Source organism: Macrotis lagotis, chromosome 3 (assembly GCF_037893015.1).
Source record: "Macrotis lagotis isolate mMagLag1 chromosome 3, bilby.v1.9.chrom.fasta, whole genome shotgun sequence".
NCBI lineage: Eukaryota > Metazoa > Chordata > Mammalia > Peramelemorphia > Peramelidae > Macrotis > Macrotis lagotis.
The window spans coordinates 239,803,201-239,829,360 of NC_133660.1; the positions used below are offsets into that span (position 1 = coordinate 239,803,201).

General features: G+C 39.0%; 1 protein-coding gene across 1 annotated transcript; it reads left to right on the forward strand.

Annotated features, from left to right (window-relative positions):
• CTR9 (CTR9 homolog, Paf1/RNA polymerase II complex component) lies at window positions 1-26,160 on the forward strand. The gene is made up of 24 exons (XM_074230316.1): window positions 1-301; window positions 1,452-1,550; window positions 3,656-3,895; window positions 5,293-5,410; window positions 5,865-5,954; window positions 7,792-7,940; window positions 9,393-9,500; window positions 10,186-10,530; window positions 11,385-11,474; window positions 11,568-11,696; window positions 11,788-11,971; window positions 12,439-12,527; window positions 13,315-13,500; window positions 13,588-13,675; window positions 13,893-14,041; window positions 16,466-16,582; window positions 16,762-16,907; window positions 17,980-18,051; window positions 19,014-19,149; window positions 19,259-19,414; window positions 19,902-20,056; window positions 21,861-21,957; window positions 23,012-23,124; window positions 25,109-26,160. Exons 1-24 carry the CDS (start codon window positions 257-259, stop codon window positions 25,515-25,517), a joined length of 3,510 nt encoding a protein of 1,169 aa, XP_074086417.1. The 5' UTR covers window positions 1-256; the 3' UTR covers window positions 25,518-26,160.

Consider the following 26,160-nt stretch of genomic DNA (forward strand, 5'->3'; position numbering starts at 1 on the left):
GGGACGCGCTCTGCCGGAGGCTTCCTCCAGCTCCGCCCCGGAGGCCCCGCCCCCTCGGGGTCCCGCCCCCTCGGGTTCCGCCCCCCTCGCGCGTGCGAATTCTTCCGGTTCAAAAGGCTCGGGAGCCGGAAGTGCCTGGACCCCCTTCGGCAGCGGCGGCGTCCGCTCCTTGCGTTCTCGGCCGGAGGGGCACCGGAGAGCGGCGCCCGGGAAGAGCGGGAGGCGGCCCCGCCGGCGGCGGCTTCCCGGCCTCACCATGTCGCGAGGCTCCATCGAGATCCCCCTCCGGGACACCGACGAGGTGAGGGGCTGCGGGACCCCCCCCCCGGCCCGCCTGTCCGGACGGGGCGCGTAGTTGGCCGCCGCCTCCACTCCGCGACCCCCTCCCCGCGGCCTCCACCCGGCGTTCGCTGAGCGCGGACCCCCCCCCCCGGACCCCCTCTAGAACCCGACGGGACCTCGGGGCAGCTTGAAGTGACAGAGGAGGACACTGAGGCAGGCGCCCCCATCCCCCCCGGCCGCGGAGCCACAGCTTGGGGCAGCCCTCAAGGGGTCCGGTGCAGAGCCGCCGAAGCCGGGCCCCCGGGACGGGCCGGTCCTGCTGACCCGAGCTTTAAAGCCCCTTGGGCTCGGCTCCCCGCGCCTTCGAGGTTCCGCCGCTCGATCCCTGCAGAGAAGGACTAAAGCCCCTTAATCATGAAGGCTGGAGTATGGGGAGGCGGGAAGGACTTGTACCAGGCTGCTCGGAGGGCTAGGACTGGCCTAGCCGGGGTAACACATGTTTACATGGTGATAGGCTAGTGTTTGGGGCCACAGAAACTTTTTTTGCAAGGCAGATGGGGTTAAGCGGCTTGCCCAAGGCCACACAGCTAGGCCATTATGAAGTGTCCGAGCTCGGATTTGAACTCAGGTCCTCCTGACTCCAGGGCCGGTGCTCTATCCACTGCGCCACCTAGCCGCCCCTACAGAAACTCTTGAAGGCTTAACTCAGTCATAGAGGACACTTGGAATCTTTTATCTACCCTAATGAAATCACAGGTTGTTGAAAGTATTAACGTATGTCCAGCTTATGGACCTATTCCCCATAAATAATTTGGGTGGCCTACTTGGGTTCTTTGTACAAATGAAAAGCAAGACATCTGTGGCATTTTATAGCTAAAATGTTTCTGCTTTCTCCGGCAGTGCCAACTTTTTTGTGCCTGTACTCATGAATGTATTTCTTGTACTTGTGGAAAGAATTTCACTCACATTCAATGCTAACAGCATTTTTGAACTGGGTATTTTGTGTCTTAGTTGATAATGAGCATAAATTATTTCTTGTTGGTGACAGATATGCATATATATATATATATATATATATGCATACACACACAGATAAATAAAATTTGTGTTTTGGGAAAAATAACTGAGCAAGGATGGGAATAATGAGTGACCATGATTTTGTATTTTAGGTCATTGAACTTGACTTTGATCAGTTACCGGAGGGGGATGAAGTTATCAGTATTTTGAAACAGGAACATACTCAATTACACATATGGATCGCCTTAGCGGTTAGTATTTTTTTTAATTTTTTATTAAAGATTTTATTTGAGTTTTATAATTTTCCCCCATCTTACTTCCCTCCCCTACCCCCCCCACAGAAAGCAATCTGTCAGTCTTTACTTTGTTTCCATGTTGTACATTGATCTAAATTGAGTGTGATGAGAGAGAAATCATATCCTTAAGGAAGAAACAAAAAGTATAAGGGATAACAAGATCAGACAGTAAGATAACTGTTGCAGTTAGTATTTTTAAAAATTATTTTTCCAATTACAGGTAAAGATAGTTTTTAACAATCATTTTTTTCTAAGGTTTCGAGTTCCCATTTTTCTCCCTTCCTCCTTTCCCTACCCCTAAGAAGGAGCAATCTAATATAGGTTATATAACTATCATATTTCCATATTAAGCATGTAGTGAAAGAAGAATCAGAACAAAGGAGAAAAAAATATGAGGGGGAGAAACCATAAAACATAAAACAAATTTTAAAAATTGAAAGTAGGAAGCTTTGGTCTATATTCAGGCTCCATAGTTCCCTCTCTGGATGTGGATAGTATCTTAGATTATTGTACTGCTGAGATGAGTAAGTCCTATATAGTTGTTCATCACTCTGTATTGTTGTTAATATGTACAGTGTTGTTCTAGTTCTGCTCACTTCATTTTAAGCATCAGTTCCTGTAAGACTTTCCAGGCTTTTCTGAAGTCCCACCCCTTATGATTTCTTATAGAACAATAGAACTCCATCACATTCATATACCTCTTCAACACATTCATACAGCACAGTTTCTTTAGCCATTCAAGTTCTTTACTACTACAAAAAGAGTTGCTTAGTATTTATTTAAATAAATGCTTTTCCTTTGCTGAATAGGAAATTAAGTTCAGAGTATGGATCCTTTAAGATGCTACATGTATCTGATTTTCTCTTAGGCAAGCTTTCGTTGTTGAGTTATATTGTGTCCAAAAAGTTTGCTCTCTTAACATTTGTAGCACAATTCTGACATCTTAAATGTACAATATTTCATCATTTTTAAAAGAAAAGGTATTTAAAATGCTAACAAATAATCTAATAAAATAAGTTCTATGCATAATCCTCCTCCCTAGTTTCTAGGAAATATATATATAGTAGAAGCAATTGCCTGTACAAATAAAGCAGACATTTCTTAAATGCTTATTATGTGTCAGAAGCTTAGGATATAAAGGCAAACTCTTGAACTATGCCACATAGAAGATTTATTTTAGAGAGGAAGAGAATTTCAACTATCATATCTAGGCAAAGGATTCCTGGTTTATACATAAAGAACATTTTTACTTAGATGCCTTGTGAGTGTCTCAAAAGACATGCTCAAAACAGAACTTATCTTCCTCAATAAACTGATCCTCCAGAACATCCTCCAGATGTTCTCATTAATCTTTCCATTCTCCTAGGTCCTCTCCCTGGGAATAATCCTAGACTCTTTTTCCCAATCTCGTGTCCCATCACTTGCAAAATCTATCAGGTTTCACCTCCACAAAATTTTGTAAATCTGCCCTCTTTTCATTCATGTAATTGCTATTTTTATCTGAGTTTTATCATCTCTTACCTAGACAAATGTAGTAGATTTCCTAATTGATATCCTTGGTTCTAATTTCTCCCTTCTCCAATCCATCTTCCACACATCTGCCACATTAATGTTCAGGAAGCAGATTAACCCACATCACTACCATGTTCAAAATCTGGCTTCAGCCAACATACATATCCAGATATATTTCATTTTACTACTCCCTCTCTGCACACTTGAGTTGTCAAATTGACTTAGTAGCTGTGCTCCAACTTTGACATTCCATCTCCTTGGAGCATTTACACAGACTGTTCTTTATAGCTGAAATCCTCTGAATCCCTAGTTTTTCTTTTTTTTTCTTTTTTTTTTTTTAGGTTTTTTTGCAAGGCAAATGGGGTTAAGTGGCTTGCCCAAGGCCACACAACTAGGTAATTATTAAGTGTCTGAGACTGGATTTGAACCCAGGTACTCCTGATTCCAAGGCCGGTGCTTTATCCACTATACCACCTATAGGTTTTTCCTAGTTTTTCTTAAAGGTTCAGTTCAGTTATCTCCTAGCTAATTTTTTTTTAACTTTCTAGCTGGAATATTACAAACAAGGAAAAACAGAAGATTTTGTGAAGTTGTTGGAGGCAGCACGAATAGATGGGAACTTGGATTATAGAGACCATGAAAAAGACCAGATGACTTGCTTAGATACATTGGCGGCCTACTATGTCCAGCAGGCCAGGAAGGAAAAAAACAAGGACAACAAGAAGGAGCTTATCACCCAGGCAACCTTGCTGTATACAATGGCTGACAAAATTATCATGTATGATCAGGTAAAAAAGAAAAGAAAACTTCTCAGTCATGGTTTCCACTTAGAACTGCTGGGTGTGATTTATATCAAGGATGCATCTTATGATTAGTCCTTCTTTTTTCATTTTTCTTAAAGAAATGAATGTTGATTTAACCAAACTAAGGAAGGTTTCTGATGAAAAGCAAACCATCTTCGTTGTTTTATAAAATCTTTGGTAAAATGGCTATAGTGAATCTGAGCTTTCTTTGATATGGTTGCTGTCTCCCCCCCTCCAACTCCCCCCAGTAAAGATCTTACAGCACTTCCCCTCCTCACACTGTGAAGTACTCATTCCATTCTTCCCAAAGTCTTTTTGAAGAGCTGCCCAGTATACTGCATGTCTACCACAGACCTCTTCATATTCTGAAGGTACTTGGTGCGGACTGCCTGTCTCTTATTCCTTGCTCTCACTATATCACCAGCCATATCTTTGATGCTATTTTACCAGTCCTAGTTACTATTTGGTAATACCAATTCATAGAGTCATAGATGTAGGGTTTTTTTGTTTTGTTTTGTTTTTTGCAAGGCAAATGGGGTTAAGTGGCTTGCCCAAGGCCACACAGCTAGGGAATTATTAAGTGTCTGAGACCGGATTTGAACCCAGGTACTCCTGACTCCAGGGCTGGTGCTTTATCCACTGCACCACCTAGCCGCCCCCTGAGAGTCATAGATGTAGGACTAAAACCCCAAGTCTTTTGATTAAAAGACATAGAAGCTGAGAGACTAATTGAGTTTGGCCAAAAGTTAGAAATTTGCAGAATTGGATAATGTCACCTTGAGTGCTTTTCACCCTGTACTATTCTGTGTGGCCTTTTACCTCCATCATGCAACCTTTTAATTACTTTGGATCAAATCCAGGGTTAATTCTACAGGCTTGTAGTGGTAAATGATTTGTAGCCATATAATTAGTGCCCATCATCTGAAGGATATTGATGTTAACAAGATGATGTTTTTGGTAAGGAATATCTTAATTGTTAGTATCACTTATACCTTCCCTAAGTACAAGTCAGTCCGTTAATATCCTCCTATTCATTTCTGATGGATTTTTATGAAGAAGTTAGCTGCATGAATGTAACAGGTAAAATTCTCCTATATAACACCTATTTTGAAAGGACAGTTCAAGCATCATCTTATTTTCTTTCAGTGAGGGATCATAGATTCCAGACAAAATTTGGAAACTTGTTACTTTTTGTCATCACAATTACTGGTGAAAAATAAGCATTTTGTAACAGTTTTTTTTAGATTTTAGTTACAATTAAGAGAATTTACTTGTATTTTTCACATCTTACCTGTCTTTTTCTATTGTTACAAGTTTTTTGGATATAAATATTGACCATCTACCATAAGGGAACTCTTAATTTGGCATTTCTTTTTATCCAGAATCATTTATTGGGAAGAGCCTGCTTCTGTCTGTTGGAAGGTGACAAAATGGACCAGGCTGATGCACAGTTTCATTTCGTACTCAACCAGTCTCCAAATAATATACCAGCCCTTCTTGGTAAGCTGTCTTTGGGAGCCAACTTAGGAATCAAATTTCTTCCCCTATGTCAGGAATATAGCTTTGATCCTTCAGCAAAGGGGAGAGAATTTTGTTTTAATAAAAATGAAGTTTGTCTTCTGAAGAATGCCTTAGAAAATTAAGTGGAGAAAAATCTATTAAGAAGAGAAAGCACATCCTGCAGGTTTATTTTGTCAAGAAATTTTTTTATTGAAGTGAATGTAAATGAATCACTTTTTGAATTAAGAAGAATACATTTCTGAGCACTGAATGTTTAATGAACAATGATTCCTCTTTATCAGACAATATACCAAACTGGTTCAAAGAGTCATTTTAAATATAAAGAGAGAGCTCTATGTGGGGGTTAATTGCTGATCTTAAAAGGACATTGCTTTTTGCATTCATTAACCTAGCGATGCCTACTGACTGCTGTTTTTTTACAAAATCAATATAGGTAAAGCTTGTATTTCATTCAACAAGAAAGATTACAGAGGAGCCCTTGCATACTATAAAAAAGCACTGCGTACTAACCCAGGATGTCCAGGTAAGGGAAGAGGAAAACTCAGTAGTTAAGATAGCCTAAAATGGGGGCGGCTAGGTGGTGTAGTGGATAAAGCATCAGCCCTGGAGTCAGGAGTACCTGGGTTCGAATCTGGTCTCAGACACTTAATAATTACCTAGCTGTGTGGCCTTGGGCAAGCCACTTAACCCCGCTTGCCTTACAAAAAACCTAAACAAAAATAAGATACCCTAAAACTATAACCCAGCTTAAAATACTGATAGTTTAGGGACCTGCCTTTTAGCTCTTGGGATAAGAAGTGGAGATGTCATTGAGAATTTTAAAAATCTTCAGTTGGTTTTTAAAACAAGATAATTGGTGATATTGTCATAGAAGAATAATCATATTATGAATCTTCCCTTTCTGGCGTCCACTTTAGTGTTTTCCTCCTAAGCCAAGTAGAACAAGTATAATGCCTCTTCTTGGTGTGAACCCCTGAGATATTTGAAGATAGTCCTCTTGCCCCTTCTAACCTCTGTTGTCCCTCATATCAATATTCCAGGGTTCTTTGCACCCATCCCATGTGCTGTGGTTTCAGGTCCCTTCATAGCTCTAGTGGCTTCCTAGGGGCGTGCTCCTTCCTGATTGTCCTTACATATCATTCCCAGAACTGAATCCAGTGATCTGAGTGTGGTCTGACCAGGGTGGAGGACAGTGGGGCTTTCCTGATTTCCAAAACCAACAACCAAATAACTAGATTGTATAGTTTGAATTTACTTAATACATTCGTGTTCCCCTTGATAAAATGGCAGCCTGAGCATAAGGACCATTTGGGTCTTTATGTCCCTAGAACTTAGCACAGTGCCTGACAGATAGATGTTTAATAAGTGCTCATTGATTGATTCAGTGAGATACTATACTGAAATCCAGGTATATTCTATCTCCCTTTTTACCTGTTTTCCCAGTCTCATAAGCCTAGCCAAAAAAGGAAGTAGGACTAAAGATCATGATTTTTCCTTCAAAATTCTTAGTGTTGGACTGCATTCAGGGAAGTAAATATCAGTCATTAGTTGTTACATCCAGAAGCATTTGTTAAGTGTTTACTGAATCTGCCAGTTACTGGTAGCAAGAGGATAGATTTCAGTGCTTCAATATTTCGTTGCTCTGCCTATTTATACGCAAGAAAACTGTTAGAAAGCACCGTGTGTCAATATTGTTGCCCTCTTTTACTTAAAGAGAGTGGTTTTGGCCACAGGTATCTGGTGCTCTTTCTAAAGGAGACACCACTATGTCATCTAAAGCCCTTTCTCCTATAGTCACTGTAGGAGTTTGCCAGCAGGCCAGTTGTGGTTTTCTGCTTATAGTTTTACTGCCTGCACAGAGCCGTTTCTTTAAATGTGTGCCCTTTCATTCACTCAGTCAAGCAAAAAAAAAAAAAAAGTCATTGTGTGTGATAGTAAACCATCTCTGGCTAGGCTGTTGTGTTAGATAAAGTGCAGATCATGAGGAGCATAAAAATGTATGAACAGTTCTTTGTTGTTGATCATGGGGCTTTTCACTTTCAAGGGAACTTCCTGAAAATTGTCATTCAGAAGTACAGTCTAGGTGTGGGGAAGATGTGTTAACACACCAATATTAGGTATTTTGCATTCTCATGGGGAAGGTTTACATCATTTAATACATAGGGTAGGGGCTATCAGGGAGGATATGATTTGACCTATTGAAACAGATCAATAGTTTTAACTGGTCTCTTGATAATTGGGTTTTCCTGTAGTTACTTAAAGTATAGAAGTTTAGACTTTGGTTTTCATTTGACAAAAGTAATAGAACTTTCAAAATGCCTTAGTTTAACTGGTTGAATGATTTGATTTGATTTTTTTAGCTGAAGTGCGCCTTGGAATGGGACATTGCTTTGTGAAACTGAACAAATTGGAGAAAGCTCGTCTGGCATTCAGCAGGGCCCTGGAGCTCAATTCTAAGTGTGTGGGAGCATTAGTTGGATTGGCTGTCCTAGAACTAAATAATAAAGAGGTATGTAAGTAAGAAAGCAATCCAAATATTGAATGATTGGTTATCAATAGAGAAATCCTCAAAGAATTCATTTAGCCAAAAAAAGATGAGTCCAAAGTACAGGTTGAATAAGGAACCATATTTTCCTATATATAAGTTCTTTTTTCTCTGCAGAATATAATGATATCATCTTACAAACTATCTAAAAAATGATTTGTAAGATGACCTTGCTTAAGGAAGAGGAACTATTCAGCCAGAATAACATTATCACAAGCACTTAGGTAATTGATATGACAGATTGTTGTGAAAAGTTCCTTTAAAGCTAAAAATCTAATTCAAAACGGAACTTTTTGGAGTATTTCCTTTCTTTTTTATTTTGTTTTGTGTTTTTTTTTTTGTTTATTTTTTTTGGTAAGGGAAAGGGATTAAGTAACTTGCCCAAGATCACACAGCAGCTAGGAAATTATTATGTACCCATAATTAGAACATGAGGGAATATTTCCCAAGTTAAAACTACAATAGAGTAGTTGATTTATTTAATTATTTGGAAACCTGGGTACCTTAAGTAAAATATTCAGACAAGTAAGAACTAAACAGTTTATCTGGGTTTGACTTTGTGTGATATTCATATAAGCTTGAAAGGAAAGTATTTTTGAAGTGTTCTCTGTTGTGAATTGATTCATTCTGAAGAGCAATTTGGAACTATGCCCAAAGGGCAATAAAACTGTTTATATCTTTGATCCAGAAATACCAGTACTAGGTCTGTATCCCAAAGATAATAAAAAAAAAAGGGGGAAAGATCCACATGTAAAAATATATTCATAGCAGCTCTTTGTGGTGGCAAGGAATCAGAGATTGAAGGGATGCTCATCAATTGGGAAATGACTGAATGAGTTGTGCTATATTAATGTAATGGAATTTTATTGTTCTGTAAGAAACAATAAGCAGGCAGATTTCAGGAAAACCTGGAAAGACTTTCATGAACTGATGCTGAATAGGGAAGTGAACAGAACCAGGAGAACATCTTATATCTTGATAGCAACATTGTACAATGATCAACTATGATAGACTTAGCTCTCTGAACTAAGCAAGACAGCATATCAAAGACAGTTCTAAGACTTGCGATAGAAAATACCATCCACATCGAAAGAAAGAATTTTGGAATCTGAATGCAGATCACAGGATACTATTTTCACCTTTTAAAATTTGTTATTTACTTTTTCCTTCTTGTGGTTTTTCCCTTTTTGTTTGATTCTTCTTTCACAATGCGATTAAAGTGGAAATACATGTATCACAATTGTACACGTACAGCCTATATCAGATTACTTACTGTCCTAGGGAGGGGAGAAGAAAAGTATAAAAGTGAATGTTGAAAATTATTTTTACATATAACTGAAAAAAATTAGAAAAGAAGAAAAATGCTTTCATTGTATTCATTCATACTCTCAACCTAATTCCCTCTCTTTTGTTTAGGCTGACTCTATCAAAAATGGCGTCCAGCTCCTTTCCCGAGCTTATACAATTGATCCAAGCAATCCTATGGTACTGAATCACTTGGCAAATCACTTTTTCTTCAAAAAGGTTTGAAAAATATTTTATCTTTAACTCTTGATTTTGCTTCAAAGTATATGTTTTGTCTTCTTTTACACTAATGGAAAGTTTATCTGAGGCCAATAGGCATAGTTTGGGTTCGAAGTTTTTTATATTGATCCCTCAATTGATATGCAAGATATCTGTGTATTTGATGTGCTCTCTCAGTGGAACTGGAAGAGTGATGGAATGCAGAGTCAACCAAAAAGGTGACTTCAAGACCTGGCCCAGATACTTTATAGCTGTGTATCCCTTGGATTCTCTGACCCTCAGTTCTTTATCTGCAAATTGGGAGGTTGTAATACATATGCTTTCTACTTTTGGAGGGGGTATTGTGAAAAGAAAACCTTGCAGACTTTAAAACTGTATTTAGATGGACTCTTAGAAGAAGTGTGGTATACAATTCTGACTGGTAGCTTTAAATAGATAAAGCCAGGAAATAAAGATACATTTCTTTTCCTAAAACATTCCACTAAAGAATTCTTTAGTATATGATGTTCTTTTCCTGGTCTAGATGATGAGGAAAGCTTGATCAAAACAAGATGCTTTGGTACCAATGAAAATATTATTTTAGTCACCTAATTCTTGTATTACATTTGAAAAATGTTGTATAACATCATCCTTTATGATTGAGGTAGTTTGACGTTTGATTCTTCCTGTGCTCTTCATTTTTCAGGATTATAGTAAAGTCCAGCACTTGGCTCTCCATGCTTTCCATAACACAGAGGTGGAAGCTATGCAGGCAGAAAGCTGTTACCAGTTGGCTCGCTCCTTCCACGTTCAGGAAGACTATGACCAAGCTTTCCAGTATTACTATCAAGCCACCCAATTTGCCTCATCCTCTTTTGTCCTACCCTTTTTTGGTTTGGGCCAGATGTATATTTACCGAGGTGACAAAGAGAACGCATCTCAGTGCTTTGAGAAAGTTTTGAAAGCCTATCCCAACAATTATGAAACAATGAAAATTCTTGGCTCTCTCTATGCTGCCTCAGAAGATCAAGACAAACGAGACATTGCCAAGGTACATCTAAAAATCTTAGTTATTCTGAAATGCTCTGCCAGTGACAACAGTCAGTTCAAAAGCTAATGGTAGTACTTAGTATTTCAGAGAAATGGTTATTTTATCCATATGCCACACTCTCTACCATAAAGATCACATAATCAATCTCTCTGTCTTAGCAAATAGTGTTCATGACTTGCTATAAATAAAATAGTTCATCCCCTGGGGAATGGGATGAACTTCTAGGGAAGCATTTCATGCCTTTCAAGTAGAGTGGACCTGATATTACAGATCCCTGGAACTATTCTAATTTGGCTTGGGATCCCCAAGGCTTGTGCTCCCCTGGCCTTAGAAGCTTCAGGGAGAATCACCATCATCATCATCATCATCATACTCTGTCTTGTGGTTTTCCAAGGGCTTTATAGATTGGATAACTCCAGGTTTTTTGTTTGTTTGTTTGTTTTTGTTTTTGTAAGGCAGTTAGGTTAAATGGCTTGCTAAGGCCACACAGCTAGGTAATTATTAAGTGTCTAAGGCCAGATTTCAACTCAGGTACTCCTGACTCCAGGGCTGGTGCTCTATCCACTGCACCACCTAGCTGCCCCAGATAACTCCAGTTTTGACATTAGTTCAGGTTCAAAGAAGTTGAGTGACATTCCCAGAGCCAAACAGTGAAGTCATAACAAAACGAGTATCCAGCCCACTTCCTGATTGCAAGCCTATAGTCTTAGTCCTCCTTTCTGCTTCCTAAACATTAATAATTTATTTTTATCACCTTGATAAGCAACCCTTAGGAGGCTTTAATGCTGCATTTGTGGTGACTTGTCTTGGTGATTTGTGGTAGCACACTGATCCTGACCTCTCTTCTGTCTCAGGGTCACTTGAAGAAAGTCACAGAGCAGTATCCAGATGATGTTGAGGCTTGGATCGAACTGGCCCAAATTCTAGAGCAGACTGATATACAGGTATGTGGTTGGGCACTGTCCGTTCTGTTGTAAATTTCAAGGAATTGGTCATTATCATGACTTAGGCCTGCCTTTTTCTTTGTGGGCTTACAGGGTGCCCTGTCAGCATATGGAACAGCAACACGTATCCTGCAGGAAAAGGTACAGGCTGATGTCCCGCCAGAGATTCTGAATAACGTGGGTGCTCTCCATTTTAGGCTTGGAAACTTAGGGGAGGCAAAGGTGAGAAAACAGGATGTCTGTATCCTTCTGGAGTAGATAGTTTTTTTTTAAAGTCAGCCCTGACCTAAAGTTGTTTTTCTATTTTTAACAGAAATATTTTTTGGCATCTTTGGATCGTGCCAAAGCAGAAGCTGAGCATGACGAACATTACTATAATGCCATCTCGGTTACGACATCATACAATCTGGCAAGGCTTTATGAGGCAATGTGTGAATTTCATGAAGCAGAAAAACTGTATAAAAATATATTACGAGAACATCCTAATTATGTTGACTGTAAGTCAGTTTTTTAAAAAACCCTGTAAGTCATTCAGTTATTCACTTAAGATACATTTATTTAACAAAGAGAAATATTAGATGCCATCTTAGAACTTAGCTGTAGAATTTCCAGAAGACAGTCTTTGGCCTTACTCTTAACTCTTTGCTGGGCAGTTTTGAGCATGGCCTTAAGAAATGAATACAATTGGAAGAGAAGGTGGAGATATTCCAGATAAAGGGAAATGGCCAGAAGGAGAGGTATGAGTGAAGAGGAATGGGGAAGGGGACGGGAGGCAGTCAGGAAATATGGCCTGTGGGTTGTAGAGGAGGCGGAACTTTATTGAACTGGACAGTTTGTATGAGTGAATATTGGGAGAAATTCAGATGGTGGGCAAGATTTGGGCCTTGAAGAGAAGACTGAAGAGTAGAACTTAAACTTAAATTTGATTTTGTAGTTCTGATCTTTTAGCATATATTTCTTTCAGGTTATTTGCGCTTAGGAGCAATGGCTAGAGATAAAGGAAATTTTTATGAGGCTTCAGATTGGTTTAAAGAAGCTCTTCAGATCAATCAGGTTGGTAATAAATCCTTTTAGAGATATGAAAATTTTCAGTTAATCATCTAATGAGTGTATTTCCTTTTAAAGACTGATCTATTGATCTATTTCTCTTATTTTTTTTTTTAATTTTCTTTAAAGCAATGGGATTAAGTTGGTCATCCTAACTTCAGGGCCAATGCTCTATCCACTGTACCAACTAGCTGCCCCCTATTATGACTTTTAGACAGTGGTAAAGAAATGGTGGGCTCTATTGTTGTATATTGGTTGTATGGACTTTTGGGGAACATGGACTCACAAAAGGTTAACAGTTGGAGGGGACCTAAAAGGTCATGTAGACTCATCTCCTATTTATGCTTTAATTTCCCTCTACTGTATAATCCATTAATCGATATCCAATACTATGTATATATAGCTATTCCATCTATTTTTGTCCTCAACCTTCTCTCTCCTCCTTCCATAAAAGTAAATTGCATTCATCTTTTCACATGACTTGGGAGAAAATTCATCCCATTTTGTAGAGTGAATTCATTTACATTCCCAGTCCATTGAGCTTTCTATTATATTATAATTGGAGAGTTAGCATGAGACAGTGAATCATAATGGTCTTGGAAGTCCTGAATCTTGTCCTAGCTCTTCCGCTACCTACCTTATAATTACGAGGAAGCACCTTTCCCTCTGGGGCTCAGTTTTCTCTGCTGTAAAATGAAGGAGGTGGGGATAAACCAAAAGATAATTAATTGCCTTTACAGTTCTTAAATTTCTGGGTCCTAGAATGTTTAAAATTGTTTAACATATGTTTCAGGATCATCCAGATGCTTGGTCTCTGATTGGCAACCTTCATTTGGCCAAGCAAGAATGGGGTCCAGGTCAGAAAAAATTTGAAAGAATATTAAAGCAACCATCCACTCAAAATGACACATATTCTATGCTGGCCCTTGGGAATGTTTGGCTACAAACTTTGCATCAACCCACCAGAGATCGAGAGAAGGTAAAATCTTTATTTACTGAAGGTAGAATTTAACTGTCTTTGACTGAACTACCTAGTATCTCTAACAGTATTATTTCTTTTCTTTAGGAAAAACGACATCAGGATCGTGCATTAGCCATCTACAAACAAGTCCTCCGAAATGATCCTAAGAACCTCTATGCTGCCAATGGCATAGGTAGTGTAAGGCTTGTATATTTGCACTAGTTTGAAATTTATGATTCGGAGAGAAGTGATGGTGAATCTTAGTTCAACATTGAGGTTATTACCCTGAATTTCTCTATAAATACAATTATTCTGAAATATGATTTGCTATTTTTATTTGTCGTAATTTCCTACTAGACACTGTCAACTCAAATTTTAAAAATGTATTTGTATTTTTCCACTATTCCTAGGTGCTGTACTGGCCCACAAAGGATATTTCCGTGAGGCTCGTGATGTATTTGCTCAAGTAAGAGAGGCAACTGCAGATATCAGTGATGTGTGGCTTAACTTAGCACACATCTATGTGGAGCAGAAGCAATATATCAGTGCTGTTCAGATGGTAAAGTATATTAAAAGACCAGTTTTATTGATATACTTGGAATACTTACTTTCTTAACCACTTCTGCCCTCTAGTGGTATTAAATATTTTATCATTCTTTCTAATTGTATCCATTCAAAGATGTCAGAATCTGTTATGAGCAAACTAATGGGAGCATCCAGAAATATAGTTCAGTATTGTTATATTTAAATTTTTAGTATGCATTAACTTGAGACAAGATAATACAATTCCTGAACTTTAATAAGGTGGGAAATACTCCTAATCTGATAGAGAAATATACACACCTTAAAACTGTAAAATTTCTGAAGTAAAAGGGCTAGAGATTAATACCTTCAATGAACGAAAACTCATGGGCCAGCTTGTTTTATTTGACTATTACTTTTTAAAATGTTTTAAAGTAATTTATTATCTTTTTTTTCCACATCACCTTTGTTTCAAAAGAATAAATAATGGTTCAGCAAAACTAACTAGCACATTGGAAAAAATCTTACATTCTGTACAGTCACAGTCCTCTCATGTGTGCTGAGTATGGGGAGGTAGTACCTTTTCATTTCTCTTCTTTAGCCAATTATAATTTGTTGCATCCTCTTCTGATTATTTTGTTATTCTCTTTTAACATTGTTGTAGTAACTGTTTTTAGTGTTTTTCTGCTTCTGCTTCCTCCACTTTGAATCGGTTCATCTAAATCCTTCTATATTTCCCTACATATGATCATATTCATTGTTACTTACAGGGTACCACAATTGGTTGTGACCAGACTTTAGCACAAATTCAAACATAGAATGGTCACAATCCTTTGCACATAGTGTTTGCTAAATTGAAGTAAAGATCATAGTTTCCACTCAGCATTCTTAACCACTTTCGTGAGAAAGAATTAAGTCCAGAATACACATTCCTCTATTTTCATTCTTCCATCTTTTAAAAGATGAATTTATCATTAAAGCAAGTTCTGAAATTGATTTATTTTTGTAAGAGAAAGAATGTGTCAGCAGATAACCAGGTATTTGAAGTCCTCCATCACTATTAGAGCATGGTCCTGTGTAAGACTTACGATCTCTTTAGTAAATTCTTCATCTTTTTTCTCTTTTAGTAAGATACTCCCAATATAGTGTGTTTGAACTTTACCTCAGTGCTTCCTTCCTTGTTTTTTAGATTTTCTTATATGAGTATATCTTCCTAATGTAGAACATTTGTCTGTACATGAGGTAGAGCCAAGTCTTAGTGATCTTTATGGGGTCAAATTTGCCTCTTTCATTTAACATCTCTTTCTCTCTTCATATCTTGAACTTGGTATATTTATGTGTAAACATCTCTGACTAGGGGTTTTAAGTCACTGACCCTTTTCTTGTAGTTTGTTTCCTGTGAATTTTAGAATGTCTTTTTCTTCATGTCTTATTTTGTAGCTCTTCTTCACAGTCTGCAGCTTTGTGATAATTTGTAGTAGTTTTCTTCATTCCCCCTTCTTCTAATTAGTCCTTCTAATTAGTCCCCAGCCCAGCATCCTGTTGATCAGCAAGCATTTATTAAATACTTAGTTTGTGCCAAGCACTGTTGGTGGTCCAGAAACCCATGTGCATTTTCAAAGCTCCTCTTTCACTGTCTGACCATTCCCTCTCTGTGCCTCTGTGTTTATAAAATGTATAAAATGGATCTAGTAATAATGTTTCTACTTATCACATGTAGCTATTGTTGAGGATCAAATGAGATGATGAGTGTAAAGTGTTTCATGAACCAGTTAATACTATGTAAAGGTTAGCTACTGTCATTTTATGCAGTGAGATTTAACTTTATAGGGAGTAGAAAAGGCACTTACAGTACCTTCATTATAGAAATTGAGATTCAATCAACCAGACCATGAAAATAGCCTAATTGCAACAGTAAGATTTAATTTTGGCATTCTACTGTTTTAAAAAATCACTGGAAAGTTCTTGTATGAGAGACATTGTTGTCTTGGTTTATCTTGGTCATCTTAGTAGCCAGTGGTCTCCTTTCTTGCTACTTGGTCAAGTCCTAGCCACAATAGGGCTGAATCAGAACAGAGTTGAGAATAGAGGTTATATGGTTGGGGCTGGGAAGAAAATATGGGGGGGGCCATATTGTTGTTGCTGTTCACAATTATATTTTGTTGTCACCTAGTCCTCCAAATTCATATATTATTCTGCCTGCCATTGGTATAGATAATTCAAAGTTGATTGTGCCCCAACTTAGGAACAGCACAGCTTTCTCAAATACATTTTTGAATGGTCCAGCTTTATGTTACCAGAGTGTATTCTAAGGAAAGTTTAAACAAAAACACAACAGAGAATTTTCTGAAACTGTAGAACCTTTTGGTAAGCAGGGCTTTAATTGCATGGACTCATGCTTGTTAGACTAGTATGGTCTTAATCTCTATTGTATTTTAAGCACTTTGTCTTTTCTATATAGTATGAAAACTGCCTCCGAAAGTTCTACAAACACCAGAACACGGAGGTCGTGTTGTATTTGGCCCGGGCCCTCTTCAAGTGTGGCAAGTTGCAGGAATGCAAACAGACTTTGCTGAAGGTAGGAAGTTTGTTGAATGCAAACCAGATTTGGTGATTTTGGGTGGCATGAGTTTTCTCCTCCAGACTTTTTTGTTCATGTTTGTATGTCTCTACCAGAATAAAGATTATAGACTGAGATCCATCTCTCAGGTGGCTTAGCTCACGGAAACTATTTCCTTCTGCTTTGTATAAACACAGGCTAGACATGTGGCACCCAGTGATACAGTTCTCATGTTTAATGTGGCTCTGGTACTTCAGAGGCTAGCTACTTCTGTTCTTAAGGATGAAAAGAGTAATCTCAAGGAGGTGCTTAATGCGGTTAAAGAACTGGAACTTGCCCACAGGTAAAGAGCTTTAGAAATGTCATGTGGAATAATGTATATCCTTATTAAAAAATTTTTTAAATGTACAAGGTACTGACAAGAGACAGCTATAAAGATAAATAAAATAGATTTTCTACCCTCAGACTACTTAAAATCTAATTGTGGTAACTACAAATCTGGAGTTCACAAAGGTTGCTTAAATTAATTTCCTCACTAGAAGAATAAAGAAAAAATATTGTTGGAAATACATTATGTAAAGGACCTGATGTGTTCCCAGCAACGTTTGACCTGAATAAGCTGTTTTTACATAAACCCTTCTCTATCTTGCTGAAGCATTTATTGTTCTTTGTGTGATTACACACCAAGCCAATAAAGAAACCTTTTTTCTGTCAACATATCTTATGTTTATGTTTTGATTTTTAAAAGAACTCCTTGAGGGCAGAAAACCTCTTTTAGAAAATACTTTTCTGTTCTCCATGAATGCCTAGAATACAGTAAGTACTCACTGAGACTTTTAAGGACACCCTGGCATAATCATAGGTTAATTTTTGTTTTAACTGAGAGCAGTATTAAATATGAATTTCCTTATTTTGCTGAACTTTGCTTTGTTAAAATATTTCCAATTATTGCTCATAACTTTATTGTTGATATTAAATATAAGCACATTTTATCTGCTCTTTAGAAAGTTATTGATCTCATTATACTTTTGATGTAATTGCAATTCTTTGTAGAAGTAAAGTCATGGGAGCGGCTAGGTGGTGCAGTGGATAAAGCACCTGTCCTGGAGTCCAGGAGTACCTTGGTTCAAATTTGGTCTCAGACACTTAATAATTACCTAGCTGTATGGCCTTGGGCAAGCCACTTAACCCCATTTGCCTTGCAAAAACTTAAAAAAAGAAGTAAAGTCATGGTGAGTGAGAATCATGAACAAAAGCCAATAGATGGGTCTTTTAAAGGCTTTTTAAATTGTAAAGGAGATTTAAAATTCTAAAATGTTTGGTTTCTTTAGACATTGCATAATTTTTAAAATAATATAAAGAATGTTCTTTCAACTTACTATTAAATATCCTTTTCCCCTCCTTATTCAAACTAGGTATTTTAGTTATTTGAGTAAAGTAGGAGACAAAATGAGATTTGACTTGGCCCTTGCTGCTACAGAAGCCAGGTAAGAGTCTTTATGTTTTAGAACATGGAAGCATTTGCACCAATGAACTTTGTCAGGTGTGACCATTATTTTATGTCATTAGTGATTGCCTGGAAAATGTAACAACAAAATCAAAGCTTAATTCTTCTAGACTTGCCCAAAGCTTGTCTGATGAGCTGGTTTTAGTATTGTGGAAAGAGTCTTAGATGGATTGGGTCTTGGGATAACTGGGATCTGTAACATGCCACCTGTCTGGGTGACAAGGGGTGGGGTTCCCTATCTGGGCTTTCGTTTCTTCATCTGTAAAAGTAGGCAATTGTACTGTTTCATATTTACTCCTGTATGTGTAGGTGTCCTTTTGCCACATAAAATGTAAACTTCTTAAGGGCAGAAACAAGTTGCTTTTGGGTTTTTTTAGTAGTCTCTCTATTATTGCCAGCACTTTACCTGGTTCATAATAGGTACTTGATAAATATTTGTGGATTGTTTGATTCTGAGGTCCTTTCAAATATGGCATTCTGTGGTTCTGTGTTGTTATAAACTTAGAAAAATCTTCACTGGTCTATGAACCCTCCCTAGCCAGATCATGGTTACCTAGTGTCCTCTTAGGGAATTTGCAAAACTGATTTTGGGCAAATGTTATTCATGGAAAGATGACCTTAAGCCAGCCATTGAGCAACAAAAAAGTTGGGGGTGGATGATATTGAAGGTTTCTTCTAGTGACTTGAGTGTTGTTTGCTGTATCCCCAGAATCAAATGCTCTTCCCAAGTTCAAGTTACGATGCATGAATCTGAGCTTGACATCATATTATCCTCTTTTCAGATTAAAAAGTATTTCTTAGTATTGCTTCGAATGTGAATCTGTATCTTTGATTAGATAAGTCATTATTTCTGTGAATTAAGGCTTGACGTAAATATCAAATTACGCTTCTTCAAGGGTTATTTGATAAGCCCCATCCCCAATGTTTCTCTAAATATTGTAGGCAGTGCTCAGATTTATTGAGCCAGGCTCAGTACCATGTGGCCCGAGCAAGAAAACAGGATGAGGAAGAACGGGAGCTGCGGGCCAAGCAGGAGCAGGAGAAAGAATTGTTACGGCAGAAGCTGCTGAAGGAACAGGTTCTGTAGACTGTGTTTATGAGGTGGGGGTCTTTGGGGGAGCCCTCTGGAGGTGGCATGCATACCCAGGACATTCTGACTGAGTCTCCTTGTTTATTATATTTCACAGGAAGAGAAGCGTCTTCGAGAGAAAGAGGAGCAGAAGAAACTCCTGGAGCAGCGCGCCCAATATGTAGAGAAGACCAAGAACATTCTCATGTTCACCGGAGAAGCCGAAGGGACCAAGGAGAAAAAGAGAGGCGGAGGCGGCGGAGGCGGGGGCAGGGTGTGTACTGCTGATGGTGGAGGAGCAGTGATCCAGGGAGCCCAGCCCACAGCCAGACTAGAAAGATTTGATTATCTGAACCTGGCTTAAGCTCCTTTCCTGGGTACTTAGTAAATGGGATTTAATGCATAAATGGAATGGAAGGATAGAATAAGCATTTATCAGATGCCTGCTAGGTTCCAGACACAAAGCTATGATCTCATTTGATCCTTACATCACCCTGAGAGGGAGGGGTGATTATTAATCTTCTTTTACAGTTGAGAAAATTGAGACTAACTTGCGAAGTGACTTGGTCAGGATCACACAGATTTGAACTCAGGTTTACCTGATTCAGGCTTGGAGCTCTATGCATTGCTCCAAGTGGCTATCTCAATGGAGTTGTAGAGTAAAAATAGCTCTGATAGGGTAGACCCTTTTTTTTTAATCAGTACTCAAATGTGGTCCCCTTACCAAGGAGTAATTGGTTTTGTTTTCCTTTGGATTTCAGCGATCTAAGAAGGGAGGTGAATTTGATGAATTTGTCAATGATGACACTGATGAAGACATGCCTGTGGCCAAGAAGAAGAAGAAAAGGAAAGGCAGTGGAAGCGAGCAAGAAGGGGAAGAAGAGGAGGGCGAAAGGAAGAAGAAAAAGCGGAGGAGGTAATTGAGTCTTGAAGGAGCCCTTAAGCTATCTTTTTGAGCTTCCTGAAAGCAAGGTGTTTTTGTACCAAAAGTAAAAGAATAGTTTAAAGTTCTCCTAGTTTCTTATACGTAGTTTGTATCTTGATAGTTGGGCCTGTGGGGACCCCTTCCCCTGACACTGATCAGCCTTTCCATCCCTTCTCTAATTCAGGAGACCAAAGAGTAAAATAGTTTTACTTTGTCATTAAACTTTGTAAAGCAGGTACTATTATACATTTTACAGATGAGGAAACTATTGCTGAGAGAATATAAGTGCCCTTTCTAGGCTCACAGAGCTAATGAGTGGCTTAGGTCTTCTGGTTCAAGGCCAGCACTTCATGTATTCATGCCACCTGCTCTGAATTGTCTTGGGGCTCCAAATTCATCCTCTTGTATCCATTTTTCTGGTGGTCCCATTTCACATTTAGCTAGACTAATCTTCAAATAATGAATGAATTAATGTATGAAAAAGCATCAATTAAGCACTGACTCTGAGCCAAGCACTAGGAATACAAATAGAAAAATCAGGACAGACCAACTGGGGCAGACATCATGTACAAAACAATCGAGCTACTGGCTAAGTGGAAGGAAGTGCTCAGGGTGAAGCAAAAGGGCAGATGACAAGGCCTGGCATCTTTGGGTTAAATTAAATGGCAGTACAGGGTCTGTAGAGTTGATGGGAAGACCTGTTGCTCTTCCATCTTCTAGGAGATTTCAAGGTGACTATTCTTGTCTTGGGGGAATCAAGCCCCCCACATGGGTTCTGAAGGGAGTCAGGGAGGAACTTCTCTCTCCATAGCCATGGAAGTCAAGGAAAAAACCAGTAATAGAGGTTGGGACAGAGCTACCAGAACACTGCCTTAACTTTAATTCTACATCTAGAGACATGGAATCTTCTCACAGGAGACTGTGAACATCCCTCATGTCTTCAGCCCCTCCTGTCACCAAGCCAGGAACACCAGTTTGTGTTCAGTTGGCATCTCAGCTTTTGGGAACCAGTGGGGGGTCTCCCTGCACCAGCCAGGGTTCAGAGAAGGATTTCTATAGAGCTCGTAGTGCTGGTAGTTGGAATATGGGAAATTCTGGTCACCATTTAATCTTCTCTAATGATCAGTTCTTTTTATTTTTTAATCTTTCTCTTTAAAACAAAGGTTCTTTACTGGAGGCTGTGAACTTGTTCTACAAAATTTGAATAGCTGCATTTTAATAGAATTGGTTTCCTTTGTAATCCTATGTATTTAAAACATTTTTCTGAGAAAGGGATTCCTAGGCTTCCTAAGAGATCATTCCAAAAAAGGTTAAGGATTATAGCTTTGTTGGCAACAAAGAATAATGCTGTGATATTGAAAGGCCTCAAACTATCATAGAACTTAACATCTCCTTGTTTCATTTGCATCTTCACATTTTTTGTGCCTCAGCTTGCCATGTGGACCTTTTGTTTATATAATTTAAATCATTTGGAAAATGAGTACCATTCTCCCCTCTGCAGCATTGAGTAGACTATTTTGGGGTGCAGAAACACATGTCTGCCCCTGTGTGACACTCACCCCACATTAGATTTGTAGGAGAGGATTGATGTTCCTAAGTCATCAACATTTCTTCCTTGAGTACATGATTTGTGCCGTCCTTGTGTCATATACATAGAAGAAGGCTCTATGAGAACTAGAAAGCCTTAACTCTGTCCATTGTGCTCCTGTCAAAGTATAGCAGTATCTTTGGATAGGGTACTGTTCTGAAAGATAGGAATGATATTGAAGCATGTTCTTTGTCTCTGCTCATTAAGACCACCAAAGGGGGATGACGGCTCTGATGATGAAGAAACTGAAAATGGCCCCAGGCCAAAAAAACGCCGGCCATCTCGAGCAGAGAAGAAGAAGGCGGTAAGTCCATTCAGTGGTGTGTGCTGCACTTTGGGGGAAGGAGTGGTATGTGGGACTCTCCCAGATAAGGAAAGTCTCTAAACCATGCAGAGCCACACCTTTGCAATTTCTTGGCTTAGTTGTCCAGGGAACTTGATCTGAGTTTTCTGGATTCTGAAACCAGCTCTTTCCACTCCACCATGAGGTGTCTCTTTTATTTAGGACCTGCTTTAAATAAAATAAAACAGGTGTCCTCAAGAACTTTACAGTTTTGTGGGAAATGAGATAAATCATGAGCCTGTGGAGAACATCAAGTGTGGTGACCTCAGGGAGGCAAGAGTTCATTGCTGGCTGGGAATCTCAGAGGATATGGTTTGGGATGGTGCTGTTTAGATGGAGAAAGTTTTCCATGAGAGAACTAAGAAGAAGAGCCTTGGGAGCTGACATAATTATAGAGCTTACAGGCTCTTTGCTGAACACTTTATAATTATGACCTCAGTTTATCATCCTCACAACCCTAGGACTTAGATGTTATTATTAGCCCCATTTTACAATGAGGAAATTGAGGGGAACAGAGGTTAAATGACTTAACCCAAGTTCACTCTGCTGGTAAGCATCAGAGCTTGATTTTGAACGTAGATATTTGAACTCAGATCTTCTGACTCCTGGCCCTGTATTCTATCCAACATGCCCCTTAGCTGTTTAAAAAGTGAGAGCAAAAAAATGGTTTTGGGTAGAGTAAATTACAGAAAATCATTTGATGGATTTGTAGAAGATATGATGCAGATCATGGAAATAAGATTGACAGAATAAGCTTGGAGGCAGATGGTGGAAGCCCTAAGGGCTGGGAGTTTAGAATTGTACACAGTAAACAGTGTAGACTTCAGGAATTATGGGGGACATTTTTGTACACCCTTACAGAATGAGATTGGTACAAATGGTAGTGTTTTATTTAAAGTTATTCAATTACTCTTTGGTTCTCCATTATATAATTAGTTTAATGAAATTGCCTAGAATGAAATTTTTCACTGATTGTATGTGTGTTTAATTATTTATTCATTGATTTTTTTTTTAGCCTAAGCCAGAACGGTTGCCTCCTTCAATGAAAGGAAAAATAAAATCAAAAGCCATAATCTCATCAAGCGATGATTCTTCAGATGAAGATAAACTTAAAATTGCTGATGAGGGGTAGGTATTTTTTTCTCTTGGCATCTTATTTTGCTGTGGATGAAAAGAACTATTAACTAATTCTGCTTGAAAAAGCTTTGTGTTCTTGTATCGGGGGAAATGAAGTTTGGAGGACATAGGATGAGGTCTGAGGGCCTTCACTAGTACAGAGTGCCTTCTGTCTTTTTCCTCCTCCCTCCCCGCCTCTGTGTTCCAGCCCTCCAGGAGGAGAATAGTGGGCTCTGGCTGTTCATGGGATGGAGAATAATGAATAGGGAAAGGGAGTTTTGTACTTGGGAGTTTTTCCCCTTATAATACTAGTCTAAGAGGAACAGAAGGATCAGAAGACTTGAGCCTCAGGCTCCCAAATTATAACAGCATAAAAATTGTCCCCCAGTTTAGTGAGCTATATTCAGTCCACGGTTCTGTTTCTGACAGGCACCAAAGATAGGCCTAAGGAGGTAGTTGTCTTCCTTGATATCAGCCTTAACAGTGCCTTGAAACATCCCATCTCTTCATATCCCATAGCTGAATTCCTCTATGCTTTTTTTTTTTAATTTTTGCATCTCCCCATATTGTCAGCATATTTGCTTCTTGGGCTAATGAGTGATCTGACTCAAATGTGAAATGTTACTTGCTTTTCTTGGAGTTTGATTGTTTCATACAGGTGTCCTCATTTAGGTACATGGTGATCACGTCTGAACTCACTTTCTCTATCATTTGTGTGAGTGACTTCAGAAATAGCCCCCAAACTGTCTTCCTTCCAAACTGAAATCTTTTCCATCTTTTTAGAGGAAATGTCCTCTTGAATGTCCAATACATTTCCTCCAAATGTTGACCGGGCCTCTCTTGAGCATTTCTGGTGACAAAAAACACATGTCTGCACTAGGCAGCTCATTTCATTCTGGGACAGGATTAATTGTTAGAAAGTTCTTCCTGATGTTGAGCTGATACAGGACCAAGTTCTCATCTTTAAGAAAACAATTCCATTGCCTTTTCCTTCTGACAGCCTTTAAATATTTGAAGACTACTATCATGTCTTTTTCTTCTTCCTTTCATCTGCATAAAAAGCAGCTTAAGGTGCTTCCCAAACTCCTCACCATCCTCCTTAGTCTCATCTAAGAATAAGCCAGTTTGTAAATGTCTCTGCTAAAGTGTAATATTATGAACTGAACACAATGTGGTCCCTTCCTAATTCCTGCACCCCTTCTGCCACCTACTGCTGGTTTGAAGAACCTCTTGTGCTAACAATAAACAAAAGGTGCAGTTCATCATTTGAGTGAAACATCAGTGAAGATGCCTAACAGCATCAGAGAAATTGAAACAGGGAATTGGCTGAAAGCTAGGTCCCTGGGCAAGGATGGAGCTTCATTTCCTGGGGCTTCCTGGTAACCATGAGAGCAGTTCTTGGAATGGCTGGGAGGACTGTGCAGTTTAGAGGAATTCAGTCTGCAGTACTGACCTTTCCTCTCCTCCCAGAACTCATTAACTAGCAAGTATCCACAACACTCCATCCTTGAGGGGGTTAGGATTCTCCCAAATGTCTTGTGCATGGGAAGAGGGCCTGATTCCCAGAATAGGTGTCTGTCTTTTTCTTCAGCCTGTCATGTCCCCCCTCCTCCAGTTTATTTGGCAGAGCATGCCTTGTAAACAAGTTTCTTCTTGGAAGAATTTTTCCAATCTTTGAAAACCAGAACCAGATACATTGCTATAATTTAGGTATTTAACATTCTCCAGATTTCTGAGGGATTCTTATGCCAAGTAAGTTATGGGGTTTTGCCTGAACCTCTGTCAGATTTCCTAAGAACACAGTTTTACCCCTTTTTTCTCCACTAATTAACTTTTGGGGGATTAGGAAATTGCAGATTTTAATGAAAAGCCCCAGGTACCTCTGGGAAAGAGAGCATGCCCTTGGGATTTGCTTTTTATTTATGCAAATTCCTCACTGTCCTATGCTTCTTGAGTCTTCCGAGCTGTCAGTATAACTGGTTCTTTTGTTTTTCAGACATGCTAGAAATAGCAATAGTGATTCAGATGATGGTGATCTACGCAAGAAACGTGTGATGTCTGAGAGTGAGTCTGATGAGAACCCAAATCAGTCTGGGAGTGAAGCAGGCAGCCCCCGGAGATCCAGCATGCAACAGTCAGAGGACGACTCCGATAGTGACCGGTCAGCTCCAAAGAGGAGGCGCTCAATGTCTGAACAGTCTGACAACGAGTCAGTCCAGTCAGGAAGGAGCCACTCGGCAGCTTCTGACAATGAGTCCCGGCCAGCTTCCCCAAGTGCTGATTCAGACCGGGAGTCAGAGAGAGCCTCAGAGAATGAGGCTTCTGCAAGGGGCTCTGGGAATGACTCAGAAGCAGAGGCCTCCAACAATGAGGCCTCTGAGCGGGGCTCTGATGATAGTGATTAGATTTTAGTTTGTAAATAAGCTAAATTTCTGGAAGGAAACTTTTTTTTTTAATATATGAAAGCTGTGAAATGCTTAAAATGTTTAGTAAAACTTGAGATTTTTCTGAAGGCAATTTTTTCTATCAAATTATATATATTACTAAGCCCTGAGAGACATTTTCTTGTGCCAGAGACCAATATTTGAGTTTCTTGTACAAATGAAGTCTACTCTCCATTGTGGAACAGAGCCACCTGTCAGATGTGAAAATTACACTTCAAAATATAACCAGACATTCAGACCTTCCTGGAGTAGTTTGGCTGCAGTTCTGGCCTACAACCCAGGATCTCTGGGTGGTCTGCTGCATTAGATAACTGATTTTTTAAGAAACAGTGCAAAGAAATAGATCACCTTGACATTAATATTTTTTGTCTTTCTTGGGAAGTAGGTCGAGATTTTACTTTCCAATTAGACACATAATTTGTAATTGCACTAAAATTCAAGAAAAGATTCCCCCCCAAAAAAAAAAACCTATCCTGCAGAGAAGTCAATTACAGGAGTGGCACATAATTCCTCCGGAGAAAAAATGTGTGAAGACACCTTTTGTTAGTCAAATATAAAGCTCTGCCTAAACAAACCATTTAATAAAATTCTGTTGTTACAATCT

Excerpts from the sequence above, each read along its gene's own strand:
- CTR9 (XM_074230316.1), top strand. The coding sequence starts at position 257 with ATGTCGCGAGGCTCCATCGAGATCCCCCTCCGGGACACCGACGAG. Across the intron at positions 3,896-5,292 it reads AAATTATCATGTATGATCAG|AATCATTTATTGGGAAGAGC; the intron begins GTAAAAAAGAAA and ends CTTTTTATCCAG. Across the intron at positions 13,501-13,587 it reads CCACCAGAGATCGAGAGAAG|GAAAAACGACATCAGGATCG; the intron begins GTAAAATCTTTA and ends TCTTTTCTTTAG.